The sequence below is a fragment of the Myotis nattereri genome, assembly GCF_964212035.1.
Source record: "Myotis nattereri genome assembly, chromosome: 3".
In the NCBI taxonomy this organism is placed as follows: domain Eukaryota; kingdom Metazoa; phylum Chordata; class Mammalia; order Chiroptera; family Vespertilionidae; genus Myotis; species Myotis nattereri.
Genome location: NC_138077.1, coordinates 65,804,809 through 65,823,365, shown reverse-complemented (window position 1 = coordinate 65,823,365; position 18,557 = coordinate 65,804,809). Strand labels below are relative to the sequence as shown.

The 18,557-nt window shown below is 44.8% G+C and overlaps 2 protein-coding genes across 2 annotated transcripts in view; both read left to right on the top strand.

The window, feature by feature from the left end:
- GRAMD1C (GRAM domain containing 1C) overlaps positions 1-6,207 on the top strand; it is an 82,881-nt gene extending 76,674 nt beyond the window's left edge. The window contains exon 17 of the mRNA XM_081085658.1: positions 4,579-6,207. Within this exon, the coding sequence (XP_080941784.1) occupies positions 4,579-4,659 (81 nt within the window). The 3' untranslated portion in view covers positions 4,660-6,207. The remainder of the gene's footprint in view (positions 1-4,578) is intronic.
- A 1,516-nt stretch (positions 6,208-7,723) lies between these two features.
- On the top strand, positions 7,724-15,759 carry ZDHHC23 (zDHHC palmitoyltransferase 23). Its single transcript, XM_081085657.1, has 4 exons — positions 7,724-7,975; positions 9,946-10,662; positions 12,377-12,544; positions 14,298-15,759. Exons 1-4 carry the CDS (start codon positions 7,815-7,817, stop codon positions 14,563-14,565), a joined length of 1,314 nt encoding a protein of 437 aa, XP_080941783.1. The 5' UTR covers positions 7,724-7,814; the 3' UTR covers positions 14,566-15,759.
- Positions 15,760-18,557: the final 2,798 nt, after the last annotated feature.

Here is an 18,557-nt window from a genome sequence, read left to right as displayed (position 1 = left end):
TCGGGGCTGTCAGGGCCCCAGCAGCAAAGTCTGGGTCAGTGCACGTCATAGCTACTGCTGCTTGTCAAGTCACAGTCATAACGGTTGCTTAGGCTTTTATATAGATAGCCACTTGTATTTTTTTTACAAAATGGAAGCATACTACACACACCATTGCATTTCTTCTTTTTTCAATTGATATTTTGAAGATGTTTCCATATCATCATATATACACCAACCGGAATCTTTTTATTAATCCTTCTATATGAAATTTTATGCTTAATATTAACTCTTGGTTAATAGATACTGTATACACTGTCATTATTTCATTTATTGACCATATATCTTGGAGATACTTCCATATCAGTATTTAAAGCACCTTCTCTACTTTTAACAGCTACACAGAATTCAAGTATATAAATGTGCCCTATTTTTACCAGTTTTCCACTGAAGAATGAATATTTACTATATTTCAGTGTTTTGCTATAAACATTATCTCTCGAACACAGTATTATTAATATATGCCACTTAGTTCCATGAACCAAAATTTAGGATTCCCTTTGAAAAATAAAGATTAATATTTCCATTATAATATATATGCTTACTTTTCAAAATTGAAAAATAGAGAATAGAAGAAAACCTAAGTTCTAGCATTCAGACATAATTACTTTTAACATTTTATTACCTTTCATCTTTTTATTGTATGTGTAAGTTTGTTTTTTAGGAAATTCAACTATTGAGCATTTCTTAGGATATCACTCAGGGCACTGAAGGTTACAACTTCAATGAAGTGCTCTTCAGATGCACAATATCTACAGCTCCTTAGCAACTTTCTCCTTCCACTCTCAGCAGGGAGATTATGTTCTCACTTTTCTCCTCCTCATCTCCTCCCATATCCCCCTCGCTCTCAACTGATGACTACGCGTTAAGGGAAAAAGAGACTTTACCTGTCCTTCTGTAACCAAGTCTAGAGACCCTGCTACAGCTGCACCCCTATCTTCTCCACTCCTATTACATTCATTCCTCAGCCTATGGGAGGCAAGTCCCAGCACATGTTAGCAGGTACATTAAAAAACCTACACCATGCACATCCTTCCCTATCTGCTCCTCATCTCTCTACTCCCTTTCACAGCCAAACTCGTTTAGTTGTCTACTCTGGCTGTCACTACTTTATGCTTCATAACTCATTCACTTTTTTAAGTTTTTATTTTCTCCAAAATAACTCGTTCACATATTTTAAAGAGTTAACTTGTTCTACAAGGTTTGTTGAGAAAATAGCAATCCCATCACCCTTATCCCTATTTCTTTCCTAAAGACAACAGTCTTTAACTTTTAGTTTATACTGTTGATGTGTACCTCCACATTTATAAACAACATGTATTGATATGTCTTGATTTTTCAGTTTTAGACATTTCCCTTTGACTTCCTATTAGGAAAGTCAAAAAGAAAACAGGGATTTTGTTTTCTTTCCTTTCACCTCATCTTGCCCCCGTTTCTAATTACCCCATTCTCCCAAATGAAGTTATAATTTTGGTTAGATCAATATTTATTTATTGTTTTCTTTGGTTTGACCAATTTTGCTATTCTGAGCTACATCATAGAATACACCATAACTACTTTTTATTTTCTGTGCTTTTTCTTATCCCTGAATTTCATTATGATTGATTAGTTTACCAATATTATTTCATCCCCTGTCGTATAAATCTGTTATAATCTTCCTTCACCTCAGGCATTCCATCAGTGGAGCCTCTGACTGGCTCCAGTCAGGTCCGGTTTTCTTCCTTCCACTTTCTGTAGCTCCTAAAACTCAGATGTTGGCTTTCAGTTAATTGGACAGGCTGTCTAATCTTTGTAACCTTTTCTTTCCAGCTTCCATCTCTTTGCTTTTTTAAAATTCTGCTTCCTCAGTGATTTACTCAATCTTCAAATTCTTCTATTGAGTTTTTCAATTTTTGCTAACAAGTTTTTAATTTTAAAGAGCTATTGTTCCTCTGAAATTTTTTATGGCATTGTGATCTTTTTTAATAGCTATAAATTTATCTCTCTGACCATTTTACTAATAAACAATTTTTTATTCTTCTTGTATACTCACTTTCCATCATAATCCTTTCCCTTCTGTTTTGACTTCCATCCTTAGTGTTAGAGAATTTCTTTAGATGTCTGTCGTCCTTGGTTGTCTGCTTGTGTGGATCAGAAGCTCTTAACATGTGGGTCGTATTGGTCTACCCTGAACTTTTCTGTAGATTTGGCTGGGCTGCTGGTTGAGAAATCCTGATCTCAGTATTTTTAGGTGTTTCCTCTTGGATTGGTCAGTTTCCACAGAGAATACTCTTCTAGTCTCTCTGAAGGATTTCAGGGCTGGCTGCCAGCATTTAGGAACTCAAATGAGTGAGAGAGGAATGGGGAGGTCAGGACAGAGGAGATGGTTTCAATATTCAGTATACACTTTTTCCTGTAATCCCCCTGCTTTTGGTATGGCAACACTGTCCTTACCGAAGTCTTGGTGTCCCCTGAGCCAGACAGCCAGAGAACCTCTGTTTTATCCTGTCCAGAAAATACAATTTTAGACTTCTGCCCAGGTAGTAAGAGAGGCCAGATGCCCAAAGGTTCATCCAATCCTTCTTTTAGCTCCTTCCTCTTAATTCCCACTTCCAGAGATTCCTGGCCATCAATTCCTGAGGCTTTTGAAGATTCTTCAGGGTAAATCTGGTTGGTCTCAGCTTTCTCTAGTATTAGCTTAGGATTCAGCCTTTTCAGGACTGTGAAGTCATCCATCTGTTTTCCAGGTTCCCAAGTTGTGTTGCTGATGTCACTCTTTCTGTTCTCCCAGCCCTTGTGGTTTATGTCTTTTAAAAACAACAACAATAAATCCTGCCCTGGCCTTTGTAGCTCAGTTGCTTGGAGCATCGTCTGGTACACTAAAAGGTTGCAAGTTCAGTCCCGAGTTGGGGCACACACGAGAGCAACCACTTGATGTTTCTCACATCAATGTCCGTCTGTCTGTCTATCTCTCTCTCCCTTCCTCTCTCTAAAATCAATAATTAAAAAGAAAACATATTCTCGGGTGAGAATTTAAAAAAAATCCCCTAGTGGGGTTTCAGAAGGAAGCAGAACTGGATGCATGTATTTAATCCACTTCCTCGCTGTTCAGCTCACCCGCCTTGTCTTCCTCTCCCCTGCCTTCCACCGATATTGCTTGAGCTGAGATCCCTAGTGACCTCTAGCTTTTAGTGTAAATGCACCTTTCTTTAGTTTCCATTTACAGTGTCAACATTTTGAGAGCTGACCACTTTTTTCTTGAAATGCATCTAAAAACCTCCATCTTTATTGTGAAATAATTCATGTTATACAATTCACCCTTTCAAAGGCTTTTTAATATATTCACAAGGTTATGCAACCATCACCACTAATTCCAGAGCATTTGCATCACCCCAAAAAGAACCTATAAATGGAATCTTTTGTGACTGGCTTCTTTCATTTAGCATAACGGGAAACTCCTTTTTGCTGTAAAACCCTCTCCAGTACCTGACCTCTTTCTGGCCTAGTGCTCCACGCTGTGTTAGGTTCTCTTCCCTTCTCCTCTGCTTCCCCTTTAGGCGGTCACATCCGCTCCCCTGGCTTGGAATACCACATGTGCCAGTGACTCTCAAATCCATCTCTTACCCTGGTCTCTCCTCTGAGCTCCAGGCTCAGACAGTCACCTGCTGACTTGGCATCTTCACCTGGATGATAACAGGCATCCCAAACTGATCATGTCCAAAACAGAATTCCATTTTCATCCTGAGCCAAACCCACTTCTCCTCTAATTGACCTAGTTTTAGAAAATGATAGTACCATCCTCCAGTTGCTTAAAAAACTTAATACAATGTGTAAGTATATTTTGTGTGGGTGATTATGTGTTTTAGTTCTGTATTGCTTACTAATCCATAAGCTGCATGAAGGCAGAGACAGTGGCGAGAGTGGCTCTTTGGTTCACCATTGATACCCAGTGCTTAGCACCGTACATGTAATAAATAATAAATATTTGAATGAGTGAATATAAAGAAAAATAAAACTTAATTCCTGCTTTCAAGTTGCCTACAATTTTATTAGAGAAATCAAAGGTCCGTGTGTATTGTTAAAGACTATAAAAAAGTACAAAATTAAATGTCAAAGTAAGTAGTAATGCATTGGGAGTTTAGAGGCAGGATGATTAGGGAAACTACATGGAGACAGGGGGATGGGTCCGTTTTGGATGGATGAAAACAACAGCAAGCACAGGCCTGGAAGTGAAACCTGAGTTGTTTAGGAGATGGTGAGACCACTGCAACTTCAGAGGCCATTTAAGGAAACAAGCCAGCCTGTCCCTTTGGATAATTTGATTGTGGACCTAATGGGAGATAGAATACACAGTATGTAGGAAGAAGTGCGATCCTAGAGCAAATGGGAAGAACTCTGTAGCAATCATACTGACATAGATACGCTAAGGAATCCGGTGTTTCATATTCAGTCTTTTATTTGGACATAAACAAAATTATGTCAAATGCAAATGTGAACTTTGGCATAAAAATGAACAGAAATAATGTAAATAATCTATTTTGAAAATTATTTTGTTTGCAGTTGAAGAGCTCACTCATTATGCTTCAGAGAACCTTTGATCTACTAAATAAAAACAAGACCGGCATGGCTGTGGAGAGCTAGTGATCTTAAGGACTGACCTTGGACCGTTACTTGGAAGTAAAAGAAAACATCTAGGAGAAAACCAGAGGATGAAGGATTTTCATTGTCATACAAACATTTCCATATTTTTTTCATTATTGGTACTTCTAATATGAACATTCATAATTAGTTTCCGATGGCCTTAAGAATCCATCCGTTTGCTTCTTGTACATTATTCTAAGCTGTGAATTTCTCCAGTGAAGCATGAACTACATTGTGGAAATGAATTTCTGTGATGCAAAAAGAAAATGGGACACTTTGGCCTCATTTTTACAGGGAGGTTTGAAGTTTGATGCTTTTTCTGTTAGCACAGAATCAGTATGTGTCCAATTGGCTGCTTTCACAGTTGATATACATTCAACAGGCTAAAGACAATCAATATAAGAAGAAACCTCTAAGCCATTACGAATTTTGAAGGATCAGTTTTCAGGCATATACATTTCTAGATTTGCATACTGTAAACATTACAATGTCTTCATTTATTTAGCACACAAATTCAATAGATGTTTTGATTCTGCACATTGATGATAATTATCTGAAAAGTTCTTCAGTCATATTGTATCTTCATGAAAGAAAGTTTTCTCCAAGTAGCTATCAGAGGTGAGATTATCTTGCCTCTTCATACATCAAGTGAATCGAAGAGTCAATTTCAGAAAAGGAAATATGTAGGATACCAACACTCAAAATGAAGAATCATGCTCTGAGTTTTAAAAACCAGATTAGGTTAAAATCTGGGCATTTAGTAATCTAATAATACTTGAACTAAGTGTGGCTTCAGCTTAGCAGTCTAATTTGTGGATTCGTTTTTAGTAGCCACCGATAGCTTCATTCATTCCTTCATGTGTGTGGCTTGTTTTAGTCAGTTGTAAGACACAAACTTTAGCTTTTTAATAAAACTCTGGGTACATTATCTCCCAATACAAGTATAATGACTGAAGTTGTAAGTCAGACACAAGCTTTGGCTCTTTCATAAAAAGGTTTTAGGCATATATGTCTCAATACAAGTGATGTCTCTGTAACAAGAGTAAGACAGTGCAGAATAATGTGTATATATTTGTACTGTTTCAACAACTATTGCCTTTAAATTTCTTTTTTCCTCCCAGAGTCACCACATGGGATTGCTAAAGTTGTCTTTGAGATGCCTGTAGAGAATCAAAGTACTGACTCCATTAGAGGGGAAATGGGTTTCCTTGAGTGAATCCCAACTCAGCTACTTTAGGGACCCAGTGTACCTACCTGGGTTTGTTTTTGTTTTTTAAAAAAATAAGGATTTATGAAGGGTCTGGCTGTGAGCAAGAGTGACTGGATTATAAACTTGAAACCTTGTTCTCTTAAATTCACAAAAATGATCAGTGACAAGCTGAATATTTTTGAGATGTTTCTGTAAAACTTGTACTTCAATACATACCTCAAAGAAAATGACCAAAGTTGCTTTATAAATTACGACTAAGCACGTATGTATGCAAAATTCATTCAATTGTATTTGAGTGTTATATAAAATGACTATCAATAAAACCCAGAATCTGAGTTATCATTTTTCTTCCTTTTCTGTTTGAAAAAACACACACAAAACAAAACTCAAAAAGTACGGTTTGCTGTTGTGAAAAACATGTGCATGGGCCTACACTCTTTAAAAAATGTGTAAAAACCAAGGAGGAGGACTCCTTACATCAATTTCATTTCAAATATGCATACTGTTGGAACAAAAACACTAGATAGGCCTGCGGATCTAATGAAGACTGCTCACTAGAAAAAAAAATAAAAATAAAATACAGAAGTTAGGTGGTCACCAGATCGGGGCAGTTACGGGCCTTTAGGGGAAGGCTAGCGGATTCGGAGCGGTACCTCGGTCACCTGAGGGCAGGCGGTGAGAGCGCCCCCGACGCCTGTTGCGGGCGCTGCAGGAGGCCGGCGGACCCAGGGGTTTCACGTACTTGGAAATCCTTGGGGTTCTCGGGTTTCCCCCATTTTCGTCTCGCCCCTCCCCGGCCGGGGCTTTGGAGGCTGCCCCGCCCACGCGCCGCCCGCAGGCCACGGTGGGGTCGGGCCGGGTCTGCGCGGGGGCCGGGGGCGGGGCGGAGGTGCGGGCCCTCGGGCTCCCCGCCGTGCGGACCGCTCCCGGGAGCCGGTGCTCAGGTTCTCCCTCCGGTCCTCCGGCTGAGGGCGGGGCCTCGCGGCCGGCTCCGCGGGGCGGTGGGCGGCGCACGGGCGGGCGGGGATCCCCGGCGCCGGGGGCGGGACACCAGGAAGCGCGCGCGGACTTGCCGCGCCAGCCCGGCCGGCCGTGGGGCGGCGGGGCGCCGAGACGGCGTGGGGCGGTGGGCGCACCCCCGGGCGCGGCGGCTGTGGTCACAGGTGGGCGGCGGCGAGCGGAACCGGAGCCCGGGGACTCCAGCGATCGCGCCGGGAGCCCTGCGGCGCGGAGACCGGGCACGCGTCCGCGCCGCTGGAGGGGCCGACCCTCTGCCTCCGCCTCGGCTTCCAGGGCTGCAACCGCACCTCCGCCCGGAGCGCAGGTAACTTCCTTCCAAGGTCATTCTCCTGGCGGCGGCGCTCGGACCCGCCCACGTCCTCGCGTTGGTGGGGGCGGAGGGGCGAGCCCTGCGCGGGGCTGGAGGAGCGGGACTGGACGGCGACCCGAGCGCCACCCGAGCTGCTGGTGGGCTTTCCCGGGGCCGGGTCGTCGGCCCCTGCAGCCGGGAGCGTTCGCCGGCCCAGCGGATGCACCCCGCGTCCCTGCCCGCAGCCCCGAGGGTGAGTTTCCCTCGGCGCCCAGGTTCGGGCGGGGACCGCGCAGCCCTCCTCAGCCCGCACCGGCAGGGGCGCCCAGCCACCCGCGTCCCGGCTGTCCCGGGGCGGCGTGGTCGACTGTCGCCATGGGAACGGCTGGACCCCAGTAGCCTGCCCTGGATGGGATGGGGCTCCACGCCTAGACTCTTAGAGCTTTAGTGCTTTCTGTCTGGCCAACCCGGGTCAGAAAAGCCTGGTGAAAATGGGACCCTCCTCCCCCCTGTTCTCATTTTTGATTTCTCAGGCGTTGGCGTTTGATCAGAGAGCGGCGTGAATGTGTTTAGAAGATATGAGTTGTGTGCTTTCCTCCTTCACCTGCTGAGGGCTCATGGTGACAGGTGGCAGTCATGACACAGAAGGGCAGTTTGAAGTCCGTGAAGAAAAGCAAAGCGGAAGAACCTGAATTGGAGCCCCTGTGCTGCTGCGAGTACATAGACCGAAATGGGGAAAGGAACCACGTGGCCGCTTTTTTGTGTGATTGCCAAGATCTGGATGAAGGGTGTGAGCGGTAAGGGCAGAGTGTTTCTCCATGCCGACCCCGTTGACCCTTTTGAGAACTGCAGTGTATACTTTCAGCGCGGCCACCCAGAACCCTGGGATTGGCTCTGATTCTATTTCCAAGGATCTAGCATTGGGAGTAGTCTTCTACGTCAAGGGTAAGGATTTCATAAAGATGAATTACTCGGTCCTGCACAACTGTCTGTTCAGCTCCGTTTACTAGGACCTTATTTTTCCTTTAAAGGGAGAAGATGGAGAGAACAGGCCGATAAAGGGATAGAAGGCAAATTAAATGTGTAAAAAATATAAAATGCAGCCCCGCAGAATCTGTGATTTTAGAAGGAGCACTATGCCAGAAAGTTCCTACGTTTTCAGGGATCTCAGTGATTGGAGACTGACTAGGTGGGACCTGGCGCAGAGGGCCTTGAGGGTGGACAGATCATTTTCCTGCAGTTGCAACTGGTCTCACCCCTTGTTATTGGGGAGGAGATCCAGCGAGGAAACACCTCCCTCTCCTGCACTGGCTATTTTCAACATGCGCGGCAGCACTGTTTTGTTTGATGCTATTGTATTTGGCTTATTTTCACCATTAATCCAAGTGATGAAAATTACTACCCAGAACAATAATTTTTAACATCACTGAAAGAATTTTGTATCAAACATTAATAACTTGGCTTTTTTCCCCCTTTTTCTAAGTAATATATTTAAACAGTGTTGCCATATGGAAAGCATAATGTGGGAAGAATGAGAATGTTGGAAACTTGCTTTTCCTATTAATAATAACTCCTTCTGTGTAAAAAGTCATTGCAGTGGCAGATTGCCTATTTAAAACTTTGTGCATTAATTTAGCATGAAAGGCATCCTTTGGGGCCACTGTGGTCTAGTACCAACCTTGACACCTGAGTACCTTATACTTCTTACTAGACAGTGTCTAAAACCTTTTCACAGTCTTTAACTATAGTTTCTTTAGACTTAGTCTAGAAACCCATGAGAAAATGGAGCTAATGAATGGAGAAGTGCTGCTTCCATAATCTCCATCATTGAAGATCACAGCTCTTCTATTAACCTTCTAACTCTCCTCCCTCCCAGCCTTGAGAACTGGGCTGTGCCTGAATTCTCTGCTCTCTCCATATACTGCTCTGGAGATAGGCTCCCACTGCTCTGTATGACTCCCTCCCATATAGTTATCCCGCTTCCAAGTTCTAGCCCTACTTTTTTTTTATTGTCTAAAATCAGTGTGATCGTTCCTTAAACTGTTCCTTGCCGTACTAGCTTAAGTATGCAAAAAAAGTCAACAATATACCATGTGTCCTCCAAGCTTGGGTCATTTGACTCATACTAGTTTGATCTCCATTCTCCACCATGCAGACCCCTCCCCCTGATGAACGGGTTCACTCCCGGGGCCCAGGACGGATTGTGTGCCTTACACTGGAAAGCCTCCCACCCTTCCTCCTCCCATGTACAAATGCTAGCCAGCCGTCAAGGTCGAGTGCAGATCCCACCTTTTCCACAAAGACCCCTCTAATGACTCCACTCAGACTGTTCACTCTCCTTTGAGCACTGCTTTTGATGTTTGGCCATCATAGTTCACTGGGTGATTTTGCTGCTTTGTCACTTACCTAATAATTCTTGAGTTCCCGTGTTGTCTTGTCTTTACAACTGCCTTGTGAATTTGTTTGAGACTTTTATGTCTCTACACCCACCCAAGTCTAGACAGTATGTGTATGGAATGTGCATATTTATATGTATTTGTTGCAGCGAGAAGTCGTTTTAACTGTTAAGTATCTAAACATTATATTCTGGTTTATATTAAAAAAGGACACACGATTTTGAGAATAGCATGTGCAGTAGTCAGGCAGTAGAGTACTTGGCCTTTGGCCTCCTTTGTCATTTATCCTGCTGCTTGACCTACAGTGTTCATTGGTTTTTAATTCCACAAACCCCCATGAAGTGCCTTTTCTTTGTGTTCTTTCTGAATAGATGGATTACGTGCAAATCTGTGCAGCCAGAGACTTGTGAAAGAATCATGGAAACAATCTCTGATCGCCTCCGAATTCCTTGGCTTCGAGGAGCCAGAAAAGTTAACATTAGCATCGTTCCCCCTCTCATCCTCCTGCCCATCTTCCTCCGAGTGGCCTCCTGGCATTTCCTCCTGGGGGTGGTGGTTCTGACCTCCCTGCCTGTGCTGGCCCTGTGGTACTACTACCTCACTCACCGAAGGAAAGAGCGCACTCTGTTCTTCCTGAGCCTCGGGCTGTTCTCTCTGGGCTACATGTACTATGTGTTCCTCCAGGAAGTGGTCCCCAAAGGGCGTGTGGGGCCCACCCAGCTGGCTCTTCTTACCTGCGGGCTATTTCTGATCCTCTTAGCCTTGTACAGGGCCAAGAAGAACCCAGGCTACCTCAGAAATCCAGCCAGCGAGGACACATCTCTGGGCAGCAACCGAACTGAGTGCCTGAACACTCAGAACAGAAAAGGGCAGAAGACCAAAGGGTTCCCTGGCGCGGATGTGTCGGGCATCCTCAACAACCGCACCCCGAGGGATGATCAGAAGGGCTCTTCCAGGTCGTTGGCTGGAAGCCCCACGAAGGCGAAGGAAGATTGGTGTGCCCAGTGCCAGCTCGTGCGACCTGCCCGGGCATGGCATTGCCGGATATGTGGCACCTGTGTGAGGAGAATGGATCACCATTGTGTCTGGTATGTGGGAAAAAATTGGAGGCTTGCCAAGTGTAAATTCACTTGAGACTCTAGCAGTGTTTGATCGTCCTTTGTATCATCCTAAAATCTCTCTCCTTCCCAGCTTTACATCTTGTAGATATTTGTGGGCTGTTAGGATGTTCCCACTTAGTCATCAGTTTTTCCTAGTTTCACAAATTTAGTTCTTTCACAGTCATTTCCTGAAGGTGTTTTTTCTTTTTCCTTTTTTGCCATTCTCTTTTGAACTGCCCCTCATTTATCTTCTTTCTAAAAGAGAAGCATCTACAGTTGAATGATTTTTTTTTAAAGAATTTATCAAAATCAGTGTAGACTTATTTTCTCTGGAACACAGAGTTCAAGCAAGTGTTTCCATATTTTCAGGGGATTTTTTTTCCCTCCTGTCATCATACATCCTTTATCATTCTGAAGCTACTAATCTACATTATTGAGGTGAGGTCTTGCTAGATAACTCCCTATTTGGTTATTGGTGGAGAGATGGGCTTTTTGGGTACCTACCCACTGGCCAATGACAAATGGGGACACATAAGGCCTATTAGATAAGATGCAAAGGGCAACTCTTAAAAGTTAGCGTTGCAGCTCTACTGAGTAAATCTTAAACTAACGGGGGTGTAAGTAATTCAGATGTGATTGCCCTAAGTAGCATGTTTGCAACTCTATTGCTCTTACGGCATTCGAGGTCAATGAATTATGCTTTTTAGGACTAGGAATCTGGTTACCTGGCACACCTTCAGAAGGGGATGTCCCAGAGGGTAAGGTGCAGGAAGTCCAGAGGCATTGGGTAGACCTCAGGTATAGGGACAGCTCTTTTCTGGGGCGTTGTCTTTAGGCATAAACAGGTACTTTCAATTTTAGATTTTCCACTTCTCTTTGTCATTTCTCTCTCTCTCTCTCTGGCCCATTTACGAGTTCTGGTTTGCAGAAGGCCTGACAGTCTCGCCCAAAAGAAGATTTCTACCTACTGGGGCATCCCGGTGTCCTTGTACATTCTGTCCTACATGTTCTACAAATGGCTGTGACACGGACTCTCTACTATCTGACAAGTAGTCTGCATATCATCGAGTAGTTCTTCATTCCACACCAACCAGATCTTTTTACTAATACATTTTTAACATATAATTTCTGATGCTGTGTAACACTTCTTTATTTTATTTTTTTTTTAGAGAGAAAGAAACATTGATTTGTTGTTCCACTTATTTATGCATTCATTGATTGATTCTTGTATGTGCCCTGATGGGATTGAACCCGCAACCTTGGCACATCAGGGACGATGCTCCAACCTACAGAGCTACCTGGCTGGGGCCTGTGTAACACTTTTGATCTAGCTTTTTTAAGTTTACTATCATCCTTTCCGAATCATGGTAATTATAGTATTCACTCTCTTCATAGCTGGGTAAAGACTTCACTTACTAATATTTAGAAAGATTAATTAGCCAGGTTTTGCATTTTACTTAGTCTTGTACTTAAATGAATGATAGAATTTCACTTTGTAAAGAGCAGAGATTGTAAGACTGCATCTCTCAGTGGACAAGTTTTTAATTCTCTATAATTGAAAAGTAAGATAGCTTTTTGATGACTGGAATTCAGACTATTCCTGTTTTTAAAACTTTTTTGTTTATTATTTGTTTATTATTTTGTTTTATATTATAGAGAACTTTTAAAAACATGTTTGTTTTCCCCCCTGTGCTGTTTTGAGGATAAATGGCTGTGTCGGAGAATGCAATCATCAAGCATTTATACTTGCCCTTTCGATCTTCTTGCTCACCTCGGCGTATGGGATCACGCTGACCTTGGACACCATTTGTAGAGATAGAAGTGTCTTCACAGCTCTCTTCTATTGTCCTGGAGTTTATGCAGATTACAGGTGAGCTATGGACACCCCAGCACGGAGGCCCAGGAGGAGGGAAGGGGTATTGCCATTCACTGTAAGGGGCTATGATTTGCTACTAGGTTAGGGACAGGTTATGGGGCTTTTGAGTATCCCTGAAATTGCCAACAAAATTGTGCAGTGGATGGATAGGTGTAGTTTTCTAGGGTGATGTCAAAAGCATCATTGACCCTTCAAAAGGGAGGAACTAGTACTGCAGAAGTAAGACCAACCAGCTTAATCAGGGACTTCCAGGGTCAGATGACTACTCACATGCACAACCAAGTGAGGGTGAAACTTGAACAGACAAACTAGCAGTCCCAAGGTGTGTATGTGGTCCATTTGGTCATAATCAGTGAACGCCTCACTTTACTGCTGTTTCCTGGAGCTTTTTGGCCCAATATTAATTTACTGCTTCGGACCCTTTTGTGAAGTGTTTATAATTTCTATGACCTTCCTTTTCTATTTAACCTCTATTGCTTTTTCCTGTTCTCCTTTTTTTTTTGAATTACCACTCATGATTACTGTGGTATCTAGGTCAAATTTTCTAGATTGTAAAGATTTCCATGCTTTGGAAGAAGCTGGGATTTTTCAGCGTTGGCTCGAGCCACTCCCTGCCCTGAAAGCCTGTTCTTTGTTTTCAGAACAATCAATCCCTGCTTTATCTGCATAGTGTCCCTGTGCAGGTATTTGTTTGTATTAGTCCGTGGACAGATCTCCCCATTGCCATTACAGACCTAGACATTTATGGGCTTTATTAGAATAGATTGGTCCTCCTCCTCAGGGGTAATAAGTTCCTTTCCCCCCCCACCACGTTGAGTCTTTGTAGGTTGTGAAATTCTTCAGTAACTGCTATTCTGAGTGGGCTGTGACAAATGTCCTAAAGCAGAGCCTGTCTGTTACGAAGCATGAGTTCTGTAGCCTTTCTGTGGGCCACTTAACTAAGCAGCCCAGCCATTGGCCCTCCCTGCTCCAGATGGCCATTCGTATCTCCCAGCCGAGCCTCGGTTTTTCTCATCTTGGTGGTGATTTCATCATCGCTCAGGTCCTTTTGGCTTAGATTCTGAATGAATTTATTTCCATGTAACTCATTTGCAAATGTTTGAATGAAAATCATCAGTTGGCAGACATTGATCAGTAGCCTCTCCTCACAGTCTTGTAGGAGCTGAAAGGAGCTGTCTTGTCCTGTGTTTGGCTGTAGGAAGCAGAATTTGAAATATGCTGGTGCTCCTACACATCGTACATGTGGAGGGCTTCTGGCGTTGGGCGTTGTCTCTGTATTTGTATTCAGCAGCCTCGGACTGAAAAGCATGGAAATTAAAGAACTTCCCACCCACAGCTTCCTTGAGGGTGTCTATAGCCATCTTGTGGTGTCTTCGTTTTCTCCTGAGTTAAGAACAAGTTAGGAATTATTCATTCAACAAACAGATTTTGGATCCTGTTATGTCAGGCACTGTGTTGGTTGTGTGGGGGATACAAAGTGCAGAAAACAGTCTTTGCTATTCTAAGTAAAAAATACTGGAAAAAGAGGCACTAATAATTAAAAACTAAAACAGAACATGTTCATTAATGGTCATAATTTAAGCAGGTTATTGGTATTTTGAGGATAGAAGACTATTGTCCAGTGGGATGATTGGGGAAGGTGCCAAAGTCCTCGGTAATAAGTATTACATGTATAAGATGTTGGAACGGGGACAGCTTTCGGAACGTGAAAGATTGGCAGCCCTGACCCGCCCATTCCCCTTCCCAGCTCGGCGCTGACCTTCACCTGCGTGTGGTACTCTGCGATCATCACCGCGGGCATGGGCTACATCTTCCTGATACAGCTGATAAACATCAGCTACAACGTGACCGAGAGGGAAGTGCAGCAGGCCCTCCGACAGAAGACGGGGCGCCGGCTCCTCTGTGGGCTCATCGTGGACACAGGCCAGTACAACAGGGGCTTCCTGCGGAACTGGCACCAGTTCTCTACCCTGGGCACAGCCCCGTTCCAGCACCCTGCCGAGGACATTGTCTGATGTGCCTTCTGCGCGCTCAAGGTGGGGTGGGGGGGCTCCCCTTGTTCCCCTCCATCCTACACTTCAGTGTGCACTTGGGATGCTCGCTTTTATCCCTAGTTTCTTAAAGGCATTATAGGGCCACGCTCAGGTTGAGACTGGACTGGAGGAATGAATCTTTCTGACTTCACAGCCTAAGAGGTTTTTATATCGAAGCAGTAGAAGTAGAGCCATTCCTTTCCAGGCGCCTTGTTAACTAACTCAGTCACCAGAAGCTGAAAAGGATGTGGATTGCTAATGCACAAATTGATCGAAGCAATTCCGTCCCTCAGTGTGGGAGGAAGAATCTTGGATTAGGATAGTTTCTACTCCCTCTTTTAATTCCTAATAGCCATGTGACCCTTCTTTGAGTCACTTCCCCGAATCTCAGGTTCATTGGTAAAGTGGGGTCCTGATGTCTGCCCTGGCTTCCCCCCAGAGCAGCTGTGAGGTCACATGATGGATGAGATATGTGAAAAGCACTGGAAAATAAAGCACCAGAGAAATCTGAAGTATTACTAGGAAAATCCAAGACTGAAAGAAATGTTTGTAGTTCCGAATATTGAAGCCATTATTATTAGAATAATCTCTTTTTAGGCATTTCAGAGTGAAAAAACAATTCCCAAATACCATGCTGTACAGCTATGGGAGTTTCTCTTACAGTGACTACTCGGACAGTGTAGCAGATGACCAGATGGATTTACAGTTATCTGGTCGTAAAAGAAGAGTTGATACCAATTGCGAAGCTAATTATTGCTGGTGTAATGTACAGTGGTCATGAGTTTGGGTGATGCATCTTACTTCTTAGGTATTTGTTGTTTAAATTTACACTAAATAACTCCAATAGGCATTAATGTTTCTTCCTCTTCCCATGTCTTGCGTGGTAAGGTGCTAGCTACAGTGTGACGATGGCTGGAAGAGGAAAACAGGCACTCCTGCAGCGAACACTTTACCTTTCCTGGGTATGGTGGCCAGTTAATATTAAGGGCTTGATTTTTGTTTGTTTGTGTAAGTGATTTGAATTTGGTCAGCTCTAGCACTAAGTTGCAATAATCCGTCTTCCGGCATTCGTATAATTCTGGCATGGACTCTCTTCGAGGGGTTGATTGGCATCTCCCCCCTTAACTTGTACATTCTCGTTCACCTTTCCCATATAAACGTATCTCACCGAGAGAGAAAACAGGGTATATGTAGTTCCCACTAATTAATGGATTACTGTTGTTCCCTAGTTCTTCCTAAAATATCAAGTTATTTCTTTAATCATATCTCAAAACTGAAAATGTATGGAGGATTAAATATTTATGTATAATGGGTCTATTCTGCCACAGAATTAAGATGAGGCAGTTTAGGATGGGGAAGAAACCATCTTGAAATATTTGGTTTTGTACCTGTAATTTTTAAATTGAATTTATTGGGGTGACACTGGTTAATAAAATTATATAGGTTTCAGGTTATACAATTCTATAATACATCATCTGTATATTATATTGTGTGTTTACTACCCCAAGTCAAGTTTTTTTCCTTAATATGTTTTTATTGATTTCTCAGAGAGTTAGGGAAAGAGAAAGAGTGATAGAAACATCAATGATGAGGGGAAATCATTGATCGGCTGCCTCCTGCATGCTCCCAACTGGGGATATAGTCAGAAACACGAGTATGTGCTCTGACCGGGAATGGAACAGTGAACTCCTGGTTCATAGGTCGATGCTCAACTACTGAGCCACACTAGCCAAGTCAAGTTTTTTTCTTTTTTTCAAAGGTAATTCATTAGCTCTAAATTCACCCTGATTTATAACTTAATATAGGGAAGATATTGCCAGGTTCAGTCTTTTTGCATGCTGTGTAACAAGAGGTTTATAAATGTTAAGGGGAAATAGGACTAACTTCCTGCAACTCTACCCTTTGAAGCTAGCACCATCCCTGGTACTGCCGTTGATCGAGGCTGTCCCTAAGACAGCTTGTTGTTGCTCTTCCCAGAGATGGTTAACAAATGATAGGCTCCGTATTCCCCTGGGATGAGCCAAACAGCAAATCTGGGGGTGTTAGCAGAGGCTGTGGTTTCTACAGTGATGCATTCTCCCCGGCCTAGTCAAGTATTCATTTGGAATTATCATTAGATCTGATACAGCTAATTCCTTCTGTGTATATTTGCGATAAGAGAGACAGTAATAATGTCATGGACAGCACATGTAGTTGGAAATCTCTAGTTGTAGTCTCTTGAATGCCAGATGGATAGCCAACTCTGACTGTCCAGCAATCCTATATCATAAAAAGCCTGTGGTTGTGACGCCCTCATGCTGTAATGACCGATCACCAGGAGGCTGTGTGCATGTCAGGCACGCATGGATGGGTGGGGCTGTGTGCATGGCGAGGCGCACGCGGGTGGGCAGGGACTTGCCACGACGCTGGCGGGGACTTGACCAGAAGGCGCATCGGGGGAATCCCACGGCGCCGGCCATGGGGTGGGACTGTGGGATTCAGGGGAGTCCCATGTGGTGCCGGCGATGGCTTAATGCTGCATCCCCACGGGCACTGGCAGGGGCTTGACACTGCATCCCCACGGGCGCAGGCGGGTCTGGGTCTCGTGAGATTTCAAGGTGCATGCGGGTGGGTAGGGCTGTGTGTGTGGCGAGGTGCAAGCAGGTGGGTGAGGACTTGACTTTGGGTCTCGTGATGCTGGTGGGACTTGACGCTGCATCCCTGCAGGCACCAGCCCAGACTCTGACAGGAGAGAGGAGGGACCGGATATCCGCACCCAGGACTTGACTCTGGGTCTCGCGGTGCTGGTGGGACTTGACACTGCATCCCCGCAGGCGATAAATTTATATATTATTTTCATATACATTTTACTAATTTTTTTTTCATCCCTGACACTTCTATTATAGAGAAAGGGCAAATAGCAATATTAAAATATTTCCTCTAATTCCCTTTTAATGTGCATGAATTTCATGCACCAGGCCACTAGTCCTATCTAATAATAGACAAACATGGTAATTAACCGTAACTCCGCTACACTTCCCATTGGCTAATCAGGGCAATATGCAAATTAACTGCCAACTAAGATGGCGGTTAATTTGCATACTGCATGCAGGATGGGACAGTGCCATCCTGCCTGCCCTGCCGCCATCCGGGCCTGCTATCTGTGACCCGGGTGGCGGGCTACCTGTGTGCGACCCGACCCAGGGCTGGCGGGCGTGACCGCAGCGATCCGCCACCGGCCAAGCCCCCAACCAGCTCTCCCGCAGGAGATCGGGGCTGGTGGGGCGACCGCAGTGGTTCGCCAGCACTCACACCCCCAACCGGCTCTCCCGCCGGGAGATCGGGGCTGGTGGGGTGACCGCAGTGGTCCGCCAGCAGTCACGCCCCCAACCAGCTCTCCTGCTGGTGATCGCCATCGGAAAGCTGGGCAGCAGGCCAGGAGACACCCCCCCCCCCGCCCCCCGCGGGCGGTGCCGGTGATCGCCATGGCAATCGGAGGAAGAGAGAGCGAGGGCGCAGGCCAGGTGGCACCCCTGGACTCCCGGGTCCAGGGATGCCGGCTGGCCTCTGGCCCCCGGATCTGCAATTGCGAAGGGAGGGGTGGGGCAGCAGGCACGGCAGCACCCTGGGCAGCAGGTGCAGGCCCAGGGTGCAGCCGTGCCTGCGGCCCTCTGATCTGCGATTGATCCCTTAGGGAGGGCCGGGGCCACAGGCATGGCTGCACCTGGGGGACTGGGTGCAGCCGTGCCTGCGGCCCCCGGATCTGCAATCGCGAAGGGAGGGGCAGGGCAGCAGGCATGGCAGCACCCCGAGCACCCCAGCACCTGACATGCAAAGGTTGGGGATGAAATGACTTTTCCCAACCACATCTGCAAATATCCTGGGGAAGGCATCACTGAAGAGTTCACAACAACTCTCTTACTTGTCAAGGAAGAAACAAGTTGGCAAGGGAAACAATCCCTTACATTAAAGTTAAGGTCCCTCTGAATAAAAAA

Excerpts from the sequence above, each read along its gene's own strand:
- ZDHHC23 (XM_081085657.1), top strand. The coding sequence starts at position 7,815 with ATGACACAGAAGGGCAGTTTGAAGTCCGTGAAGAAAAGCAAAGCGGAA. Across the intron at positions 7,976-9,945 it reads CTGGATGAAGGGTGTGAGCG|ATGGATTACGTGCAAATCTG; the intron begins GTAAGGGCAGAG and ends CTTTCTGAATAG. Across the intron at positions 12,545-14,297 it reads GGAGTTTATGCAGATTACAG|CTCGGCGCTGACCTTCACCT; the intron begins GTGAGCTATGGA and ends TCCCCTTCCCAG.